The 22,591-nt window shown below is 47.7% G+C and overlaps 1 protein-coding gene across 11 annotated transcripts in view; it reads left to right on the top strand.

The window, feature by feature from the left end:
- Positions 1–22,591, top strand: part of NCOA1 (nuclear receptor coactivator 1) — a 268,260-nt gene that overhangs the window by 242,827 nt on the left and 2,842 nt on the right. For 9 of the 11 annotated variants that reach the window (XM_060273179.2, XM_060273187.2, XM_088666959.1 and 6 more), the window contains 8 exons: positions 3,525–3,651; positions 6,988–7,156; positions 8,598–8,921; positions 10,238–10,339; positions 13,558–13,963; positions 15,828–16,002; positions 16,199–16,382; positions 19,724–19,810. In XM_060273179.2, coding sequence (XP_060129162.2) covers positions 3,525–3,651; positions 6,988–7,156; positions 8,598–8,921; positions 10,238–10,339; positions 13,558–13,963; positions 15,828–16,002; positions 16,199–16,382; positions 19,724–19,810 — 1,574 coding nt within the window. Of the gene's footprint in view, positions 1–3,524; positions 3,652–6,987; positions 7,157–8,597; positions 8,922–10,237; positions 10,340–13,557; positions 13,964–15,827; positions 16,003–16,198; positions 16,383–19,723; positions 19,811–21,105; positions 21,188–22,591 lie in introns of all 11 variants that reach the window. The other 2 variants (XM_060273186.2, XM_088666958.1) reach the window with 1 other exon arrangement.

The raw sequence follows: 22,591 nt of genomic DNA, 5'->3' as shown, positions 1-22,591 counted from the left end.
AGAAGACAGAATGTTAGGAAACAGCTATGCTGTCTCAGACAAAACGGCTACCTAGCACCGCGTTCTGTCTCCAACTGCGGTCAGTTAGGTGATGCAGGATGCTCACAAGCAAGTTTTGGTCTCCTGGAGTGAGTGTTTTTAAAACACACACAGAGAGCAAACAGTGTTGGTACTGGGGGTGGGTATACGCCTTGTCTTTCACGAGCAGCGAATAACTCGTTCTCGGAGCATAGAAAGGAATGGCGCCATGCGATTGTGCTTGCTAGCATGTTCGGGAAGGATGTTTGCTTTGGCCTCTGGAAATGCAAGATGCACAGCTTAGATCACCATCTCCAGGTTTGCTTTCCAGTTGCACTTCCCAGGGGCAGCTGGGCGGGCGACACCCTGTGGGTGGAGTGTGCACCTGAGCCACTTTCCCCCCACGTGGCGCATATCCTTGCTCAGCTGTAAATTGGCAGCGCCGCTGCTGTTGCCAGTGCTCCCTTTTATTTTCCTGTTGCCAGGCAACCCTTGCGAACACTTCATCTCTGCTGCATAGCCAGCACAAGAACAAAACCTGCTCTCTCTGGTTGACTTTGCTCTCCAACCCATGGCTGCGGCGCACACTTTGCGGGTTTCACATTATCAGCAGTGTTGCCCGTCCACGGGAGGAGAACGATGGCCAGGGCTCGGCCAGCTAAGCAGATGTTCAAAACCAGGGCGAAGCTCTAGATCAGGGGTCCCCAAACGTTTTCAGGGCCCCGCCCCCTCGGTTCCATAAAATTACCCCCAATTTCCCCGTACCCTACCCTATTAAAAGCATTATTCAGAATAACAGTTTCTGTGACCCCCAAAGGAAGATAATAGCACAATAAACTTCAGCAACAATTAATTGCACATTTCTTCAAAATCCAGTTAAAACTATTTAGTTTAATTAAGTCAGCAAAATTGATCAGCTAGCTTTTCAAACTCTGATAGCCGTTTATTTACATCTCCAATGCCCCACTGCTTCTCCTTTGCCCCCATGGAGGTGAAAGCGCTACCCCCCCCCCTCGGGAACTAGGGAAGCCAAGGAGATAAGTAACTTTCCATCCTTTAGAAGACATCTGAAAGCAGTTTTGAAATGTTTAATGTTTTATTATGTTTTATATACGTTGGTTTATATACAGAGTGGCTGGGGCAATCCAGTCAGATGGGCGGGGTACAATAATAATTATTTTATTTTTATTATGGAATAGGACGTCCCTATTTTCATCGTAGAAATGTTGGAGGAAATGCTAGTAGTTTAGATTTTCTGCTTTGGGCAACCAATTTAAACCTTTCTACAATGTAGAGAGCCAGTGCGGTTAAGAGCAGTGGACTTGTAATTTGGTGAACTGGGTTCGCGTCTCCACTCCTCCTCATGCAGCTGCTGGGTGACCTTGGGCTAGTCACACTTCTCTGAAGTCTCTCAGCCTCACTCACCTCACAGAGTGTTTGTTGTGGGAGAGGAAGGGAAAGGAGAATGTTAGCCGCTTTGAGACTCCTTCAGGTAGTGATAAAGCGGGATATCAAATCCAAAGTCGTCGTCGTCGTCGTCCTCCTCCTCCTCTTCTTCTTCTTTCAGTGCCTTCAGCAGCACACACACACACCGCCTCTTCTCTCTTATCTCACACATAATAAACGCAGTTTCCCCATCACTTTGGCCCATAATTAAGAAGAGAAGTTTTTGAGCGTTTGCAACATAGCTTCTGATTGGCTCATCCTCCCTTACGGGGATTTGAAACGATGTCTCTTGTGGATCTTTAAAGGCCCTTGAAAGGATCCCTTAATGCATCGGCTAAAAGACCGGGCCAGCTAATTGGCAGTCTGCAGGAAACCTTTAATACGGCTTTGTCTCTCCCATCCTGGGCAGGCAGAGCCAGCTGGATGAACATGCCTGCGCTCATTTAGATTTCACCCTGCACTGCCTTTTCAACTTCTTACACCGGGCGTGTGGCTGAAGAACACAGATTGAATTCAACAATAAAACTTTTACATTGGCAGCCTCATTAGCCCCAGTTAAGTCTTGGAAATATTATTCCTTAAACCTGTGTGTGTGTGTGTGTGTGTGTGTGTGTGTGTGTGTGTGTGTGTGTGTGTGTTAAAAAAACCCACTTTAGTTTAAAATGAGGCCCTTTAAAAAGGAATAAAAGTCTCGTTCACAGATTTCTGATTTTTCACTGTCAACACACCTCCTGGTGCACTGATGTCTATCTCAACTACTCTCTCTCTCTCACACACACACACACTTACACTTTCCTGGTTTTGTCATTTCACTCCCCAGCAACCTTTTTCCATTACTTGGAAGGCTTAAGGAAGCATTTTGGCTGGGTCTTCTACTGCAGGAACATTTAGTTCAAAACCTATTTGTTTTTGCTCTTGCTTTTATTATGTATTTTGTGTGTTTTATCTTGCATTTTTTTATGCTGAGATGAAGGGCGGTGTACAAATTTAATTAATAAATGATAATAATGATAATAATAATAACGACAACCTGTAGCTGCAGGGAGCTCCCTCCAGCCATGCAGCCTTTATGGGCATACCAAGAGAAGCTTAAGACTGGCATATCGTGAGCCAGCAGGTCCCTCCTTGCCCTCCTGTGCCCCGCTGGGCTTTGGCAGCACCTGGCCTTGTGACAGTGGAGCTCCTGGAGTTTAGGAGAGCATGCCTTCTGACTCCCAGCTTGTTCTGCAATTCTCAATGCAGCTCTGCTGGCTGAGCAGAACATTTCCCGCTGTGTTGCCACTCGCCTTGACCTGGACACCTAGATGTGCTAAACTCCTTTCTAATTAGCCTCGGCCACCGCCATCCTTGATGTCCTCCCACCCTCTCTTTTAGTCTCACCGCATTATTATTATTATTATTATTATTATTATTATTATTATTATTATTATTTCTATACCGCCCTATACCCGAAGGTCTCAGGGCGGTTCACATAAAATACCAAATACATAAAATCTAAACAAAACCAACAACCCAATAACCACCCACCCCACCCCCCCACCCCAAAAAAAGAGCCAGCATTTTAAAAAGAGTATAGGATGTAGATCAAGTCAGGTTAAAAAGGAAGGTTTTCCCTGGCACCTAAATGTGTATAGTGAGGATGCTAGGCGCACTTCCCTGGGGAGAGCATTCCACAGACGGGGAGCCACCGCAGAGAAGGCCCCGCTCTTTTGTTGCCAGCCTCCGGACCTCTCACGGAGGAGGCACACGAAGGATGGCCTCAGATGATGATCTCAGGGTCCGGGTAGGTTCATATGGGAAGAGGCGGTCCTTGAGGTATGGTGGTGCTGAGCCATTTAAGGCTTTATGAATCAAAAACAGCACTTTGAATTGGGCCCAGAAACTAATCGGTAGCCAGTGCAGTCGGATCAGGATTGGTGGAATATGCTCAGACCGTCTTGCTCCGGTGAGCAACCTGGCCGTTGGATTCTGCACCAGCCGAAGTTTCCGACCATGTCAGGGTGGGATCCTGCCATGTAACTTCTCTTCTCTTCTCTTCTCTCCTTCCTTCCTCCCCCCAGGATTGCCTGAGCTGGAACTGGGAGTCACAGATCATCAGTTCGGTCAACCAACAATCGGGGAGCAGATCTCATGGGCAGACAACCTCATGACCTCCATTAATCGGGGACCTATAAGCAAACCGGATGAGTAAGTATAGGGGCTTCCGCACCCCCACCCTGCCGTTGCTTGCTGTTTGAAAGCGGTGGTGCTGTTTGAAAGCGGCCAAAGAGAGCTCTTGCCCATTTGGAGATGGCAATATGCAGCTGGCCATCCTGAGACCAGCTTTGGGGGCAAATATCCATGTGCAATATCCGTAGGAGTTTTTCATTTCCTTTCATCTGTTAATCGCTTCTCACAAGGCATCTTGAAGCAATTTACAATATAATGGCATACATAAAACATTATCATATATAAAAGCAGCTAGAAACAATTGCATATTATGAACATGATTATATATATATATACACGCTATAAATATAAAAACAGATTCAGTTCAGATCTGGGCCAGAAACTGGGAGGAAGACTTGTGCTGATTCCACAGTCTTGCTGCTGCAGTGCTAATTGGAGCTCAGCCCTGGTCTGGCTGAAGGCTTCCTCACACTTACCCCTGGGGGAAAGCACTTTTTAGCGCTCAGTTGAAGCAAATGGCAATTCAGGTTTTCTCCAGATAGATGTTTGCTCTGATTTAGCCCTGAAGACGGGTTTTCCCTGGGAAAGGACACAGGGCAAGAAGGAAACCACTCAAATTCTTGCTTTTTTAGGCACAGGGCAAGCGGAAATGTGAGCAAACCCTTAGTGCCTCTGCGTCCAGACCTGGTCTGGTGGTCTGCCTCTCCCCTCCCCCCACAAGCTAGGATATATAATCTCGATCTGGTCATCTTGACTTCCTGTTTACAGTTTGCCTGGGGGAGATAAACCACCAGCACAAGCATGGACAAAACGGCTAAGCCAGAGCATTTCTTAGCCCCAAAGCTATTGCTTCTGTAAATTAACATTCTACTTGAATTGAGAGACAGCACACCATACTGCCTTCCCAGCTTGCAGCTACTGCCCATGCCACACACGCCTCTGACACAATACTTGCCCTTGGATATGGAAACAATCATTTTTCTCACTGCATTGGGAAAGGGGGATTGGAGCGGGGAGCAAACTGCATGCTGTCTTGGGAAGGCAGGATTTTCAGGACAGAAACCTCCCTCTCCCCCTTCCCGCCAGCCATCCTCTCTCCCGTCCCCTTAACAAGGAACATAAAACTGTTTTGGAGCAGAGAGGAGCTCGGGGGGGGGGGGGCAACCAGGAGGGAGCCCCAGCCCATTAGCTCTCTTGAGTGGGAGAGGGTCCAATTTCAGCTTCCTGGCCTGGCGCCCCAGTTTTGCTCTTGGCAAGCCGCCTTGAAGCTAAGATGGAGCTCAATACTCAGAGTTCATTACAATCCCCTTTGTTCTTAGGCAAGCTTTCCCCAGGGGGCTGTGATTGGGGCTTGCTGCAAGATCTATGCCGAGCGGGAGTGGGGCGGGGGGACGACAACAACTGCTCCCTTCCTTCTTCTCTGAAGATCTCCTGCAAGGAGCACCCACAGCAGGGCGATCTGAGGACCAGCTGCAGCAGCCATAGGAAGTCTTGTGTGGGGTTTTCCCTCTATATTTTCCCCCTAGACTTTGTCTTAGGGGAGGGAGCAAGCTGGTTATTTTGCATTATGAGGGATTGTTAACCGAGGCGAGGAAATGTGAGTAGGTGGGGTGGGGGGAATGAAACTGCTTTCTCCATAGTTAACGTCCCTTTCTTTTGTAAAGTGCAGTGTTTAATTTCCTTACTGTTTGGGTGGTTTCTTTAACTTCAATAGCTTCCATTGCCTTGATGGGGGAAACCCATTAGCTCTCCAATTATTATTATTATTATTTCTATACCGCCCTATACCCGAAGGTCTCAGGGCGGTTCACATAAAATACTTGCTTCTCTTGCCATCAACCATGTGCATTGGCAACCCTGGGGTTAGGCTGGATATCCCCCTCCCCAGCCTGTGATTTACATGTGGTGCTCATCTGGAGCAAACTGTGTAGACTTGCTGGCTCCTCAGGAAGTTTTGGCATGGCAGGGAGGGGGCCTCTGGCTTCCTGACTCTTTCCAGTGAGCGTGATGTCCTTCCCCCTGGTGATGCCAGGCCCAGCCACCCCTTTGACTTCAGTTAGCCCCATCATCAGGATGATTACATGCTCACACAACTTTGAGATTGGAAATAGCTTTGCAGATTGCAGGGAGGGAGTGGGGGCACACGAGCGAGAGTGAGGGGTAGGGTTCTGTTTCCTGCTAGCTCTTTCCCCCAAAGCCTGCCCCAGTTTCTAAGGACATGCTCTGCTTAGAAGCTGTTGTTTTTATCGGTGACACTGGGAACCAGCTGGGCACTTAACTGAGGATGTAAACTGCAAGGGGGCAATGCCCAGGGGCTGACAACATGGACTCAGGAAGCAGTCGGTACAGTGTAGTGGTTAGAGTACTAGACCAGCCTGTCCCAAGTATTGAGTTCCAATTACCTGTCGAAACCATTTTAGTATGCAGAGTAAGGCAACATTAAGGAGTTGAATCTTGGTTAGAGAGCATACTTTCCCCTGTTGCAATCGCACGCACAAGCACACACACACACACAGAGAGATGCTTGTAGGTAAGGAAAATAGCAAAGTCATTTATTGTCGGAAACATAACTTGGATAGAAAAGTTCCCAGTTCTAGTCTAACTGACTAGCCTGTACTGGAACAAGGTCAGCCTCATTGGTTCCTCTCAGAGGACAAAACAACCGAAATGACTTTAAAGATTCGTGGAGGAGGAGATGCTTCTCTCTGCAGAGGTTGTGCCCCTCTGCTTAAGTGATGCTGGGGACAAGCCCATTGTCTTCATGCCTTGCTTGTGGGCTGCCAGGGACATTTGGCTGGCTTCTAACGGATACCAACTGCAGAGCCAGGCAGATGGAGCTTCCAGCCCAACCTTAGTTTTGTTGTGTTCATTGGAATACTAAACAAACATTGGTGGATGGAGTTCATTGGTCTTTGCAGGGATGCCCCCAGATTTTTGGAAACCGCAAACTAATTTTATACCCAAGAGCGCACTGATGGTTTTCCCTTGCAGACCCCCAAACAATCATTTGTGCATTAGCAGATGGGCCCATAGTGAAGTACAGTGGTACCTCTACTTACGAATTTAATGTATTCCGAACGCACATTTGTAAGTAGAAAAAAATTGTAAGTTGAATCCCATAGGAATGCATTGGGAGAAAAAATTCGTAAGTCGAAGCAACCCTATCTAAAAATTTGTAAGTAGAAAAAATCCTATCTAAACTGCATCCAAGATGGCGGACGGAGCTCCGTTCGTAAGTAGAAACATTCGTAAGTAGAGTTATTCGTAAGTAGAGGTACCACTGTAAACTGTTTTTTCTTGTAGATAACCAAGTGCCTTTCGATTCCTTCACCTTCCTCGTTTGCATCCCTACAGCCATTGCATCACTTCTCAGCTCGATGAGCTCCTGTGCCCTCCCACCACCCCGGAGGGGCGAAATGACGAGAAGGCTCTTCTCGAGCAGCTGGTATCCTTCCTGAGCGGCAAAGACGAGAACGAGCTGGCAGAGCTGGACCGAGCGCTTGGCATCGACAAACTGGTCCAGGTAGCAAGCTGCCTCTTAGATGTCAGAGCCCCGAGACCTGCTCCAGTTTGCTACTTGAGAAGGCGGCCCAGCGGGTGGAGCGCTTGCTTGAAAAGTAGCAAAGAACAGGAGTAGCCCATGAGCCCCTTACCCTGTAAAAGCTGGATTCAAAAGCCTCTCTTTATGCACCATAGTCTCTCTGTTACAGAGGCATTCCTAAAGGTATCCACTCTTCCCTTCTTTGTACCAGTGATTTAGGGCATATCCACACTTAACTTTTGCCCCACTCTTTCCAAGCAGAGGTCCACGCTTAAAAGCTCTGTGCATTGTTGTTGTTGTGGTGGTGGTGGTGTGTTCTTTGCCCTGAGCTTTCCTAGTGCACACTTGCTCTTCAGCACTCAATCAGAACAAATGACAATTTGGGTTTTTCGCAGATTACTATTTGCTCCAACTGAGCTTTAAAGAGCGAGTTTGCACTAGGAAAGCTCTGGAACAAAAAAAGAAAGGGGAGGAGGAGGAAGCACTTGGGCACAGAGCTTTAAAGCGCTGACCAAGCCTGGAAAGAGTGAAGGACATCTAAGTATGTATAAGCCCTTAAACTCTGAGATGCTGATTCCACAAGTAAGATTCTACAAAGATGGAAACTCTACAGGTGCTATTTGGTAATTTCATTTAGTGCATCAGCTTCTGGTTGGTTTTAATACAACATATCCATTCAGCATCAAAGTTTGAGGCTGCGCCCACCAATAAAGGCTAGGGACTTAGTCCTGACATAAAACTGCCTTAAAAGAGGAGTGGAAAACAATGAATGTTGAGGACGCAGCAGAAGATCTCTCCCTGTCTCCACCAGAACACACATTTCAGGGTTTTGGAGCTTTTACTAGATTCAGAACGCATTCCCAAGAAAGTGTGGCCAAGAGCTGAAGTAGGAGGGGGGTGTGAGAGAGGGGAGGGTCTCGCCTCAACAATAAAAGGAGCATGTGTGAAAAGGGGCACTGAACTGTCCCCCCCACCCACCCACAGCCACCACCCCTGCAGTGAATCTTTCCATATTCGGATGCTGCAGCCATTTCCCCCCCCCCCTTTGTGGTTCAGGTGCCAGAAGTCAGCCAAAATCGAAACCTCTCCTGCCAGGGAAAACCTGTCAGTGGGTTATTTCTTCTAGTCGTAAGCAATTGAAAGCCACTTTGTACACTACTTTTAATAATAAAAAATTACACCTAGGTGTTTTGCGCATGCACCTAAAAGTGTTCTGGGTGAACAGTTTTGTGAACACTTCTGCCCTGCAGAGTTGAGAGAGGCTGCCGCTCCCTGGCCAAAGGTCCACTTTGCCAGTGACTCACCTGGGTTTGCAGCCGGGCAACAGTGAAGTAGCCCTTAAAGTCGCAGAAGGTGCTGCATGTTTGGAACCATGTCGAAACGCAATGTGGCCTCACGCTTTTGTTTCCTTCTCTGTGAGCAGGGAGGCGGCCTGGAAGCACTGACGGAGAGGTTCCAGCCCCAGCAAGCCACGCCGCCACCGCCGCCTCTCATGATGGATCAGAAGCCGGGCATGTACCCACAAGCTTACCCCTCTGCTTCCCCCACCACCAACCTCCCTGGCCCTTTCCCCGGCATGGTCCGGCAGAAGCAGTCCTTTGGGTCGATGCCAGTCCAGGTCCCGCCGCCGCGTGGGGCCTACCCCACCAACATGGGGATGCAGCCGCGGCAGGCGCTCAGCAGGCCTCCGACAGCCCCCAACCAGCTGCGACTGCAGCTGCAGCAGAGGCTCCAGGGGCAGCAGCAGGTGAGCTCCCACGCAGTGCGGCTGGTCCCTTTGCTTGCCAGAGTCCCATGGCCTTGGCTGGTAGGCCTCTAGCTCCCCTTCTGTGTCACTGGAGGGCACCAATGATCACAACATGGTTGCATCTCGCACGGGGGTTCAGTTCCAAGGGTTCCGGGTGTACACAAAAGTCACATGGAACCAAACTCCTCCCTGCAGCTAGAAGGGAAAGGGGAGAGAGGGAGATCATGCCCCAGTAAGAGTCTCCACCCCCATCGTCCAGCCTGGACACTGAGATCCAGCACCGAGGGCCTTCTGGCAGTTCCCTCCCTGCGAGAAGTGAGGTTACAGGGAACCAGTCAGAGGGCCTTCTCAGTGGTGGCACCCGCCCTGTGGAACACCCATCAGATGTCAAGGAAATAAACAACTATCTGACTTTTAGAAAACACCTGAAGGCAGCCCTGTTTAGGGGAAGTTTTTAAATGTTTGATGTTTTGTCGCTTTATTATTATTATTATTGTTAATATTCTTTCGGGAGCTGCCCAGAATGGCTGGGGAAACCCAGCCAGATGGGTGGCATATAAATAATAAATTATTATTATTATTATTATTATTATTATTATTATTATTATTATTTCCTTCAGAAGCCTAGGGGTGCTTGCGCAAGGTCTTGCCAGAGCATCCCACAACCAGCATGTTCACGTACATGCCCCCCCCCAAGCAAGCCAGGAAGTTTAAAAGCTCTTTCCCCACCAGGAAACCCCCAAGCGGACACAGCGCAGAAAGAGATTTCAAGTTCTCCACATTGCTTGCATTTATTGTTTGTCGTTTTTGTTGTTGTTGTTGTCAAACTCACACAATTTCACTCAGCCTGCCTTCAATTGCGTATGGTTGAAACCGTGCTATTTAAATGCGCACAAGGTTCAATTGTACTGCATTTTAAGGAGATTGGGGCCATTTTGGGGAAGTAGGTGGAGGGACCACTGGAACACGCTCTGTCCAGCTCCCAAAGGCTCCCTGCAAGATTTGGTCCAGGCACAGCTGCACCTCTCCCTCCCTTATCTGCACAGCTGCTTTCATCACTGGACTTTCTCTTAACATGCAAACAACCCTCCTGGTGGCAATTCCTGGGAGCATTTTTTGTGTGCAAGGTTCCCCCTCCCCGCCCCAGGCTTTTTTTGCTCTGCCATTCCAAGAACAGGTAAAAGATGGCATCCTTCCCTGCTTCTCCAAACCTCTCCTGGAGGCTCTCTTGCAGCGAGTGTTGTTAGCCAAAGTGCAGCTGTGCCCAAACGGCAGCCTGTCACACCCTAAGGTCTCCCTTCTTGCCTTCTCTGTAGTTGATACACCAAAATCGGCAGGCTATCCTGAACCAGTTTGCGGTGAACTCTGCAGGTGGCATCGGCATGAGGACAGGAATGCAGCAGCAGATGGCGCCACAGGTAAACGATGCCTTTGTGGTCATTGGGGCCAGCACAGCTGAGGCCACGTATTTGTAGAGCTTGGCACCAACCAGTGCCAGGGTTGGAGCTACACTTGTTGTTTAGTCGTTTAGTCGTGCCCAACTCTTCGTGACCCCATGGACCATAGCACGCCAGGCACTCCTGTCTTCCACCGCCTCCCGCAGTTTGGTCAGACTCATGTTCGTAGCTTCGAGAACACTGTCCAACCATCTCGTCCTCTGTCGTCCCCTTCTCCTTGTGCCCTCAATCTTTCCCAACATCAGGGTCTTTTCCAGGGAGTCTTCTCTTCTCATGATGTGGCCAAAGTATTGGAGCCTCAGCTTCACGACCTGTCCTTCCAGTGAGCACTCAGGGCTGATTTCCTTAAGAATGGATAGGTTTGATCTTCTTGCAGTCCATGGGACTCTCAAGAGTCTCCTCCAGCACCACAATTCAAAACACATACACTGTTTAAACACATACACTGTTTAATCTGGAAAAGGCTGGGCTTTGCTTTCTGTTATTTGTTTGTTTATTCTAGTCATTTATTTCAAAAAAATTAAAACGTTTGAATAATTAAAATAACAATTAAAAACAGATTGGGACTCACATCAACCCTCTAGACATCTGGGTAAGCTGCTTGCCTGAACAGAAATGATTTTATCCGGCACCAAAAGGAGTACAGTGAAGGCAACTGCCTGATATCAAGAAGCAGGGAGTTCCAAAGTGTAGGTTCTGCCACTCTCAAAGATTGAGTTCTTATGATGTGGAACGGGTGTTATGTGGCACTTGCAAGAGGACCAGTTCTGCTGTTCAAAGCGATCAAGTGGGCACAATTAGGGTAAGGTGATATCATAGGTAAACTGGCCCCAAGTTGTTAAGAGCTTTATATACTGACAGTGCTTTGGCCATCTCATGGGAGGAGAAGACTCCCTGGAGGGGACCCTGATGTTGGGAAAGATGGAGGGCACTAGGAGAAGGTGACGACAGAGGACAAGATGGTTGGACAGTGTTCTCGAAGCTACGAACATGAGTTTGACCAAACTGCGGGAGGCAGTGGAAGACAGGAGTGTCTGGCGTGCTATGGTCCATGGGGTCACGAAGAGTCAGAAACGACTAAGCAACAACAACAACATACTGACAGTAGCACCTGGAACTTGGCCTGGTAGGCAAATCAGCAACCAGGTTTCTGTAAGGTTTTGTGACTTCTGCACAAGAACAACCACCAATGGCTTATGCTCAGTGATCACTTCTTCACCCAGCAACCACCCCTCTTGAATCAGTACACTTGATGGAGGGATACTCCCAATAGATAATTTTAAAAACAGCTTGCTTCAAATTGTCATCTCTGGATATATCGACTAAGAGTAGCACCAGCAGTGAAAACAGCACATGTGTTGCCAGGAATTACTAGGACATCAAACAGGAAGCATCAGTGAATTCCGTGAATACCTGCTCCCATGTATGGGGTTCTGGTTGCTCCCGAGAGAGTAATATTCTGCAGCTGCTGGGAAAGGTGATTAGAACATAGGAGCAGCCTGCTGGATCAGGCCAAAGGCTTATCTAGTTCAGCTCCTCTCCTACAGTAGCCAACCAGATGCCTATGGGAAACAAGGGAGCAGAACAAGGACATTTCCCCCGCCTTCGGTTTCCAGCAGCCGGCATTCAGAAGCCCGGCTGCCTCCCATGAATTTCTCCAGTCCTCTTTTAAACCACCCCAAGGGCTCTTGCTACATTCTTAAGCAGTTCTCGCTTGCAAAATGTGGAGAGTCTCATCAAGCTGGGCAAGAGGAAACGGAAAGGAGTTGGGTTGAGTTTCCAAGCAGCCTGTTTTTTGGGGGGGGAGGGATAAGCTTGTGGGCTATAAGGCATAGGATTGTAAAGGAACGAATATACATAGTCATAGAGACAAGCAGCAGCTGTTTTTCAAGGCGAGCAAGAGAGGCAGCTGGTGTATCTCCACACTCCCCCCCCCCCCCAAGCTAGCAGCTGCATCAAACACAGCAACAGCAACAACAAGAGAGCAGGAATATTTGCTCACGGTTGCTCCACACCACAGCTGAACAAGGAAGAGACCTTTAGGTTGCAGCGGTGTTGCTCCAAACTGACTTCTGCATCTTTTAAGGACCTCTGGGGCCGCCTGCTGTGACTCTGCAGATCCTGCCGTGTAATGGGCAGGCTGCAGGAAGGGAGGGTGTGTCCTTGTGCTCAGGTCCCGCTTGTGGATTTTTCCCATCATGGGCCTATGTGAGAACAGGATGCTGCTATGGGTGGGCCAGTGGCCTTAGCCCAACAGGCTCTTCTGAAGACCAGACTGAGCTTGGGAAGGTTTGTGGAGGACACAGGGCAGAACTGCATGATCTTTCCACTGTTTGGTTGTGTTTCCCCCCCCCCCCAAGTGTCTGCACTTCCGGGCTCCTGGGCTATTTGTGATAGATATAGATATACTGTAAATATGTTTGTTTATTTGCTTTTCAAATCAAAGTTTTACAGTCAAGATTCCAAAGAATCTCCTGGACTTCCCTCCTCCCCTTTGTGGGTCCTATTGTTAGTCATTTCCTCCTGCATCTTTTATAATAATCCAAATCTTTTACATCTCCATTATGTCCAAAATTCACCATCAAACTACAAGTGTTATTCCAGTCCTGCTAACAGTTTTAACTGTTTACAATGGTTTTTGAGATAAATTATAAATTTATCCCATTCCTTAATAAAGTTTTGGTCTTCCTGATTTCTGATTCTCCCAGTCATTTTTGCCATTTCAACATACTCCATCGACTTGATCTGCCATTCTTCTCTGGTAGGGACTTTATATTCTTTCCATCTCTGGGCTAGTAGCATCCGCGTGGCCGTGGCTGTGTACATAAATAGTTTTTTCTGCTCTCTTGGGATTTTGGCACCTAAAATTCCTAAGGCTTCAGGTTTTTTAGAAAATGTTGTTTTAAACATTTTTTTCAGTTCATTATATATCGTCTCCCAGAATCCTTTTCCTACCTTAAATGTCCACCACATATGATAAAAGGTGCCTTCTTTTCCCTTACATTTCCCACTTATATTTGACCCTGTTTTATACATTTTTGCTAATTTACTGGGAGTTAAATACCAACGGTACATCATTTTCATATAGTTTTCTTTCAGGGTGTAACATGCTGTGAATTTCAAATCCCAATTCTGTAACTCTTGGCCCTCTTTGTGTTCTTCCTCCTTGTCCTCCTCAGCCCCCCCTGAACGCTCAGATGCTGGCCCAGCGCCAGAGGGAGCTGTACAGCCAGCAGCACCGGCAGAGGCAGCTGATGCAGCAACGAGCCATGCTGATGAGGCAGCAGCAAAGTTTCGCGGGCAACCTCCCCCCCTCGGCCGGGGTCCCCGTGCAGATGGGGGGCGGGCGCCTCCCCCAGGCTCCCCCGCAGCAGTTCGCCTTCCCCCCCAACTATGGTACGAGCCCAGGAAACCCCCCTACCTCCACCAGCCCTTTCTCGCAGCTGGCGTCCAACCCCGAGGCGGCGCTGGCCGGTCGCAACAGCATGGTGAACCGAGGGATGATGGCAGGAGTCGGAGGAGGGCAGTTCGGCTCTGGCATGAACCCTCAGATGCAGCAGAACATCTTCCAGTATTCGGGATCAGGTGCGTCCCGGGCTGGGCCTGCTTAAGGGGGTGGGGGGGGTGGGATTCTGCTCCATTGTGCCTTACTCAGAGAGAGAGAGAGGTGAGGGAAGGGCTTTGCCAAAGCTAATCGTAGTCTGGCTACTTAACACTTTTTCCTCTCCAACTTCTGGGCAGAAAATGATCGTTTGCATCTCTCATGGACAGTTCCGCCTCCAGCTGGAGGCAGAGAATTCAGAAGGCTGGAAAGGTTTAAGAGGGCCTTGTGTGCTCCTCCCAGCTTTGTCTAGTCAAACACACTTTTGCAAGGTTTTCTGTGCTTCAAAAATCCCGCAGCGCCTGTTTGGTGTGAGAGTAAGGCAAAAGGGAATGGGTCGGCAGCCCTTTATTTCTTTGCAGTGTTTGTAGCACACTCTTTTTGGAGTGTCTTCAATCCCAGAGCAGAAAACAAAGTAATAAAAAAAAAACAGAGGGAAGACAATGCAGAAATATTACAAAAATTGCATGAACGGGGCTGATAAACAGCTAAGCAATTCTAACATAAGGTGAACAAGCAGAATCACAACAACGTAAATTTGTATTCCCAGTTTAATGAAATATGACCCTCAAGGTCACTAGGTCTGCTAAGTAGTGTGTGCAAATGGATTTGCCTTTCAACTAGTCACATCTACCCCAGACATTTGAAGCACCAAAGAATTGTGGGAAGTGTAGTTTCTTGAGGAAGCTAAGAATTGTACCTCTGTGAGGGGTAAACTATGGTTCCCATGATTCTTTGGGGGAAGTCATGTGATTCTAAGGTGTGGGTGTGGCAGAAACAAGTATGTTCTTCAGATGCTTGTTAGCAGTTAGCCTTATACTTACCGCTTTCTAGGCTCCTCTGCCTTCAAGATAAGTCCTGACACAAACTCATCCATGAGATCTACTGATGGCCAAGGCCTGTCAGGCCGCCTGCCATGTAAGCCAGGAAATTGGGGGTCGCTGGAACTACCTGGTGTCTGAATCCCAACTCAGATTTTGCAGGATTCCCAGTCTTTCCCCCTGGAGATAAAGTCTTGCAACTGCCTGGCAGCTTAGGCAGCATCTTATTTGCTTACTTACATTCTTTATAGCTTGCTCCAAGAGTTATATAAAAAGGACCTATAAGCAACCCAACAATTCTGTCATAAGGTAAATGAGCAAAATGGCAACAACATAAATTAAGATTTCCAGCTGAATGAAATGCAGGTTTTGAGGTCAGCAGGCGCCAGGTAATAATAATAATAATAATAATTTTTTATTTGTACCCCGCCCATCTGGCTGAGTCTCCCCAGCCACTCTGGGCGGCTTCCAGTCGAATATCAAAACAATACAGCAATAGTACAATTACAAAAGTCACAAAAAATACATAAACCACATCAAAAAATACACAACCTAATAGAAAACAATTTCGACATAAATCAAAATCTAAAACTAAGAACACATCCTTAATACAGTTTAAAATAACATAGGTAAAAAATAACAGGAATTTAAACAAACAAAACAAAACAAAATGGAGCCCTCTCTGCCCAGCAGCAGCGGCGGCAACAGTCCTTTATAAAGCCCATCAGGCCCCACCCTGGGCCAGGTGGTGAGTGGCAGGACTGGGGCCTTCAGGCGCTGAGCAGGGGAGTCCTCCTGGCTGGTAGCAGCAGCAGCAGCAGTTCTTATAGGCCTTGGCGTGCAGGTGGACGTGCAGGTGGATTTCCCAGTCTCCCCCCTCCTTAACAGCTGGCACAGACAGCAGGGTATTGGGAGGAAGGTCTACGGCACCAGTCCTTAAGTAGGGACCTCTAGGCAGGTGGCGTTCTGGGTCCTCTGGGGTTCACGTAGGTTCATCCTGAGGATTGTTCTTCTCTTCTTTCCCCAGGAATGAATCAGCAAGGGGAGGCGGGATTTGCTCCGTCACTCAGCCCCAGCAGCCCCTTGATGTCGCCGCAGATCCCTCCTTCTCAGAGCCCCATGCTCCAGTCGGCTCCGCCAACGCCTGGGTACCAATCGCCCGATATGAAGACCTGGCAGCAAGGACCCATGGGGAGTAACAAGTAAGCCAGGCCCGAGGGTGCAGAGCACACGCCTCCATAGGCTTTACTCCCACGTTTTAAAAGTTCCAGGACCCAGGAAAGCTTTTGGGGGGCAAGCGGCACACACAAAATTGGCACCCCTGAAAATCTGGCAAGTTGCTCTGTCCCCTGTGCGTAACAAAATCTCTCTCTCTCTCTCTCTTTCTTCGGTCTGCAGTGTCTTTGGCCAAGCTGGGCAGACCCAACCTCCGCCAGCCCAGCAGGGAATGTATAACAACATGAGCATCACTGTCTCCATGGCCGGCGGGAACGCCAACGTCCAGAATATGAACCCAATGGCTGGGCAGATGCCCATGAGCTCGCTGCAGGTCCAAGGCATGAACCAGCTGTGCTCTGAGCAGGTCAGTGCAAGCAGCTGACTCCGCATACGCAGAGAGAGAGAAAGAGAGGGAGGGCAGGCCAAGACCCACGTGGGGGCGGTTTATCGGATTGTTTTCACTTTTGATTGCAGTGGTACCTCTGGTTGCGGACATGATCCGTTACGGGGTGCCATTCGCACCCCAAAAAAGTCTGTAACCAGAGCGGGGCTTCTGCACAGGTGCGAAGCGCGATAGAGTGCTTCTGCGCGTGTGTGCGCGGCGAAACCTGGAAGTAAACCCTTCTGGGTTTGCCGCCTTCTTAACCCAAAGAAACGCAACCTGAAGCGTTCGCAAGAAGAGGTATGACTGTATGTATTTTGCGGTTTTATATTTTGATTTTATTCTCTGAACCACCCTGAGACCTCTGGGTATAGGGCGGTATAGACATTCAATTAAATAATTAATCATTCATAATGGTGGTGGCAAGATCAGCGAGACAAAACGCCCCTGAAAACAGCGATTGTAACCAGACAGTGGCTTGGTAGTAGAACCTGGATTCCTGTCAGTGGGATGGAGGGCAAGAAAACAACTGGCGAGGAAGGGGTGCTCAGCACTTCTGCCATTGGCCACTTCTCCTTCCCACCAGCAGAGGGCAGCAGCAGCCGGAGGAAGTGCTGGACAGTCCTCTCTGCCCAATTGCTTCCCGTCTCCAAATATGATAGCCTGGTGAAATGAGAGCCGGAAGGGCTGTCACACAGAAGATGGAACAAGCTTGTTCTCTGCTGCTGCAGACTCTCCTTCATTGGAGGTTTTTAAGCAGAGGGTGGATGGCCATCTGTCAGGGATTCTTTGTGATTTCTGCACGCAGAGGGTTGGACTAGATGATCCTTGGGGAACCCCTTCCAACTTTACAATTCTGCAATCCTATTATTGAATATTAATATTATTAAATAATAATACTGCTCATTCAGTTTAGCGGTCGCTTGCGATGTAAAGAGTCTCTAAGCAACTTTTAAGAGCGTAAAACGGGGCACTGAGTCGGTTAAAAAAAGTCTGCTCTTTCCTGCCCACTGTGCTGTTTTTAAGTGTCCCACCGGCCCCAGGACTTCCGCCCAGGTATTTCATTGAGCTCCAAGGCATGTTGAAATTCACTGGGTTCTTTTGTCTTCTAACTTAAGCTACTTTGATACGCAGCCGGTAGAGGGAAAACCACATTTTACGCAATGGGAACCACACATGAAGTTTCAAAGCAGATGTTATTTTTATCGAGCTTGAAGTGTGAATCTCCGCTGGCCAAGATGCTCATGCATGTGACGAGGGTCTCTCTTCCCCATTCAGCACATGAACAGAGATAAGCAGTAACATGACAAGCAAGAGGGTGCTTGAAAGGCTTGTCTGAAAAACACTATAGAAATTGACATCTCTGAGCGATACTACACTTTCTGCGGGAACCAAGAGCCTGAAAACTCTTGGTTAGTACAAAGAACAGCACCTCTCAGCAGTGACAACTCTGAGACCCTAGAAGCTGATTGCCACTGCCTTACTCTGCTAAAGCAGGCAGAGAAGGAAGACTGAGTGGGTGCCCTTTCCCTTTTCCCTGCCCTGGAAGAACTTCTCCTCCTCCTCCTCAGTTTCTCTGTTTGCAGGGACAGTCCCCATCTCCTCACCCTGCCATGGAATTAAAACAATATGCACATATGCAAGAACTTGATATCACTTAAATAAATGAGTTGGTTTTAAAGGAGACGGAAAGAAAGAACAGAAAAATGAAAAAAAGAAAGGAAAGAGAGAGAAAAGGAAGGAAGGAAGGAAGGAAGATCTGACCACACAGTGGGATATACACAGAAATAACATTAACGTCCACACCTATGGAAAGTCTTTTTTTATATATAAATATTTTAAAAAGGAACTTTATTAAAGTTAAAATGCATATACAAAACAAAAACACATAGATGAAATAAAACGTTAAACAAAACAACGATAACGAAACACTAATAATAAATAACATCAATAAATCAAATAATAGCAAAATAGCAAAATAATAATTATAAAATACAAACAAAAAATAAAGAGACAAAAAATAAACCCCAACCTTAATCCCAAATATGTATAAATCATAATAAATCATAAATAAATAATATATGATTGCATATGTATATATAAATCATATATAAATCATAAATTAACACAAAAAACATATCTATTATTCATTCAACATAACTTCACAGATATAGGAAATAAAAACTTAAATCCCCTACTTTCCTCCCATCCCCCCTTTCTCCCTATAAAATTGACTTCCAGTCAACCCTTTACTCTGGTCTTTTTTTACATTTGTGTTTTTATACATACTTTCCTCCTCTGTTTTCCTTTTGTTCCTTTTTTTGTGCCTTTTATATATCCGCTAAGAGGTTGGCTTTTTCTATTATTATTTTTTGTATTGTTTAAATGAATTCCATTTTTCCCCCCAAAATGTCTTCTTTTACACCTTTTACCCTCCCCGCTCTAATGTTAAATTTTGGTAAATTATCAATTTTTCCACCCAATCCTCTTTTTTTTGTTTTGCTTTTCCAATTTCTTGCGATTAGTGTTCTGCCGGCTGCCGTTGCATGCCATATTAATGTTCTGTCCTTGGCCTTTATCTCATCACTTAATAACCCTAATAGAAATATATCCAGATCTTTTTTGAAAGGATATTTTAAGATTTTTTTTCAATTCATTATATATTTCATCCCAAAACCTTTTAATTTTTTTTTTGCAATTCCACCAAATCTGTAGGTAGGTTCCTGGCTCTTCCTGGCATCTCCAACAAATATTATTTAATCCTTCACACCTATGGAAAGTCCATTGCACTTCTTCTTGTAAATTACAGCGGAAGAGCAGCTATGTAGCACAGGGAGCCAACCATCTGTCCATCTGTCCGGAAGCCCCCAAAGATGGTTTTTAAAGGGGATTAGACAAATCCATCTGTGTTCAGGGGCAATCAAGAAGGGAGTGCTGTTGCTTCAGGGCTTTCTGGAGACCTCTGGCTGGCCCCCAAGGAAAAGGGGGTCCTGGACTGGATGGATCTGGGCCAACAGTGTGGCTCTTTGTGCTTCTCCCCATTCAGTTGAGGATGGAGTGACTAAGAGCCACTTTAAGTCTGGTCCTAGGTATGCCCGACGGATTCTCATTTTGTATGTGTGTGAAGATCAGTGGCTAGCTGCAGAGTTAGTGAGTGAGTTTGGGCTGCATCAAGCACTTCCCTTAGGTTTGGTTGTTCATTGGTCTCCCTTTTCCGGTGATGAGGGACCAGATTTGCCGGAGAGACACTGGAGATTAAACGCTGCTTCCAAACCATTTCTGAATTCCCGGTTTATTTTTATTCCCCCCCCCCTTTCTCCCAGGTAAACGACCAGGCTCTCAGACCTGCAGGTCTCTACTGCAACCAGCTCTCTTCTGACCTTTTGAAAACAGAAGCAGATGGAGCACAGGTCAGTAAAACTCTTCTAAGCCCAGAACTGCCTCGGGGAAGTCTGCAACGGCAGCCTCGGTTGCCTTGGACTTCCTCTGAAAACATGGAGAGCAGTCCAGAACAATTGCTTTGGCTTACAAGCAAATTGGCTCCTTGGGGTCAGAAACACACACACACACACACACACACACCAGAGACTGCCCTGCTTGAAACTGAATTTGTCCAAAGGCAGCCACCTTCAGGCATTCCTTTTGCTTTGGCAGGTCTGCAGGAGGTTTTGTTTTTTTTTTGCCAGTGAATCCTGCACATTCAGGCTCACACAGATCCTCGCAGCAACGGAGCTGGCACATGAAAACCCACATGGCAGGGCCCCAGCAGTGTGTAAGGAACTCAGGGTGGTAGAGCATGAGACTCTTAACCTCAGGGTTGTGGGTTTGAGCCTTGTGCTGGGCAAAATATTCCTGCATTTCAGGAATCTGGACTTAGATGACCCTCGTGATCCCTTCAGATTCTATGATTCCCAACACTTGCCCCAGGAGAACATAAATTCCTTCTTGAGTTAGTAGGTTCAGGATCAAGCTGCCCAGTGATGGTTAAGCAGGAGAGGGAAAACCATATTTAACATGGAGGCGGGGGCAGGCTGATGGGTGTTAGGGGGGCGGGTTAAGCACTTTAGTGTCCAGTAAATTTTGCACTCTGGGCAGCCGTTCCATGTAGATGTTAAAGCAGTGTGGAGGACAAAATAGAGCCTTGGGAAACTGTAGTGTCACCGCCAACTCTTAGGTCAGAACAGAACCAGTTAAGGGCAGCGGCCCCAGCCCCTCACCTCAGAGAACTGGTTCAGAAGGATGGTATTAAAAGCTGCTGAGAAAAGACACACAGACCCTTCTTCTCCTTCTAAGGTAGATCATCCATGAGAGCAATCGGGGTAATTTCAGTCCCCAATCCAGGCCAGAAACCAGATTGAATTGGATCTAGGAAATTTAGTTGGACTGCTTCTCACATGCAGGGCTGAAAGTTGCATACGAAATTAAGATGCAATTAATCAGCTGGGTCTCTTCCTCTTGGTGCATTAAATGGTACTGCCTCTTTGAAAGCAGCCCTGCCTGCTTCCAGTTGCATACGTGCTTTGGGTCAGGGGACAAGGAGCTTCTCTTTGTCATGCTGGCTGGGGCTGATGGGAGTTTGAATCCAATAACATACGGAGGGCAGCAAGTTCTCCATCCCCCCACCCCTGCTTTGGGCAAGCTGACACTCTCAATACTAAAAATGTTTTCCTTCGTTTATTTGCTTCGCCCAATTGACATTTCTCAGGAGTGCTTTTTTCACATTGAAGAGGCTTTTCAGAGTTCTACTGTGGCTTAAAAACAATACAAATGAATGGTAAAGCTATCAGGTAAGAGCTTCGCCACTATGCTAGCTTCAAACAAGGGTTTACTGAGCTTGCTTGCCCACTGGAAACCGTGGTTAGTTGGTCTGTCTCCTAGGAGCCAGTTTGGATCCCATTTAGGGGTTCTGCAGTCAACAGGGTGATAGCTTCTCCAATTCGGCCGACATGAAATAGCAATAGATCTGACTTCCTTGGAGATTCACCCAAGTGCCCTCTGTTTCCTGTGGCCCACAGTCAGACTTGCAATCAGTTCAGAAACACGGAGGGCATTTACTGGAATTTTAAGGGCAGCAATGGCTCTCGATCACGGGTGGCTAACCTCTGGGAGGGGCAAAGGCTGAATTTGACTCATGGTCAACTCTTAAGAGAGGCACACATTAAAACGGCCAGTGGGTGTAGACAAAATAATATAAAAGTGAATATAGCCAAAAAGACATATTTTGAAGTCTGGGGCATCACAAAAACCTTTTGGCACCACACAACCTCAGCAGGGAACCTTCAGGACTGGTCAGTAAAAAATAACAACCCCTTTTGCATGGGCGTAGCCAGGATTTTTGTTGGGGGGGGCAGGTTTTTGTTAGAAGGGCAGAACCTCAGATTTGTATTGATTTAGGGGGGCAGCTGCCCCTCCGGCTACGCCCATGCCCTTTTGTTAAAATTTGACACATTTGTGGATCAGGGGCTACTTTTGGCATCACAGTATCTCAATGAGGAACCTACGGGAACGGTCAGTTACTATTTTAAAACAATTAACAATTATTTTATTTAAAAATGAGGGCCTTGAGAGATTTCAAAACCTCTTCGGGCATCACTGCAGGAGAACCATATGAGCAGCAAAAAAAAAAAATTGTATCAAATTGGGGGTGTGATATTGGTGAAGCACACATGGGCGTACCCAGGATCAAAACTAGGGGGGGGCAAGGGGAGGGGCCAAGGCACAGAAGGGGCCACAAAGTGGGCGGGAACAGCGAACTCGCGCTCCGCCGGGCTGTGCCCCTCCCTAGAAGCAGGGCTGGTGGGCGGAGGCGGAGCCCAGCCCAGCGGAGCGCGAGTTCAGCGTTCCCGCCCGCCGCGCCGCGCTCTCTGGTTCCCCGCCGCGCTTGGCCTTGCCAGAGGGCGCGACGGGGAGCTGGAGGGAGGGTGCGGCGCGGTGCGGCGGGAATGGCGAACTCGCGCTCCGCCGGGCTGTGCTCCGCCTCTGCCCACCAGCCCTGCTTCTAGAGTAGGGCAGCTGCCCTAACTTGCCGCATGGTGGGTACGCCCTTGGAAGCACAATAAAACTCTTACTTAGCCTCCCTTCCCCTTCCAATGTTCTAGCTCAAGGAGGAATTCAAGGTTACAGAAACGACTCCTTGGCCCACAAAACTGCTCTATATCCCATAAATTGAGGGACATGTAGCATTTCGAGTC

The sequence above is a fragment of the Zootoca vivipara genome, chromosome 3, assembly GCF_965207765.1.
Source record: "Zootoca vivipara chromosome 3, rZooViv2.hap1.1, whole genome shotgun sequence".
Classification (NCBI taxonomy): Eukaryota; Metazoa; Chordata; class Lepidosauria; order Squamata; family Lacertidae; genus Zootoca; species Zootoca vivipara.
This window is presented reverse-complemented; position numbering and strand designations above follow the sequence as displayed.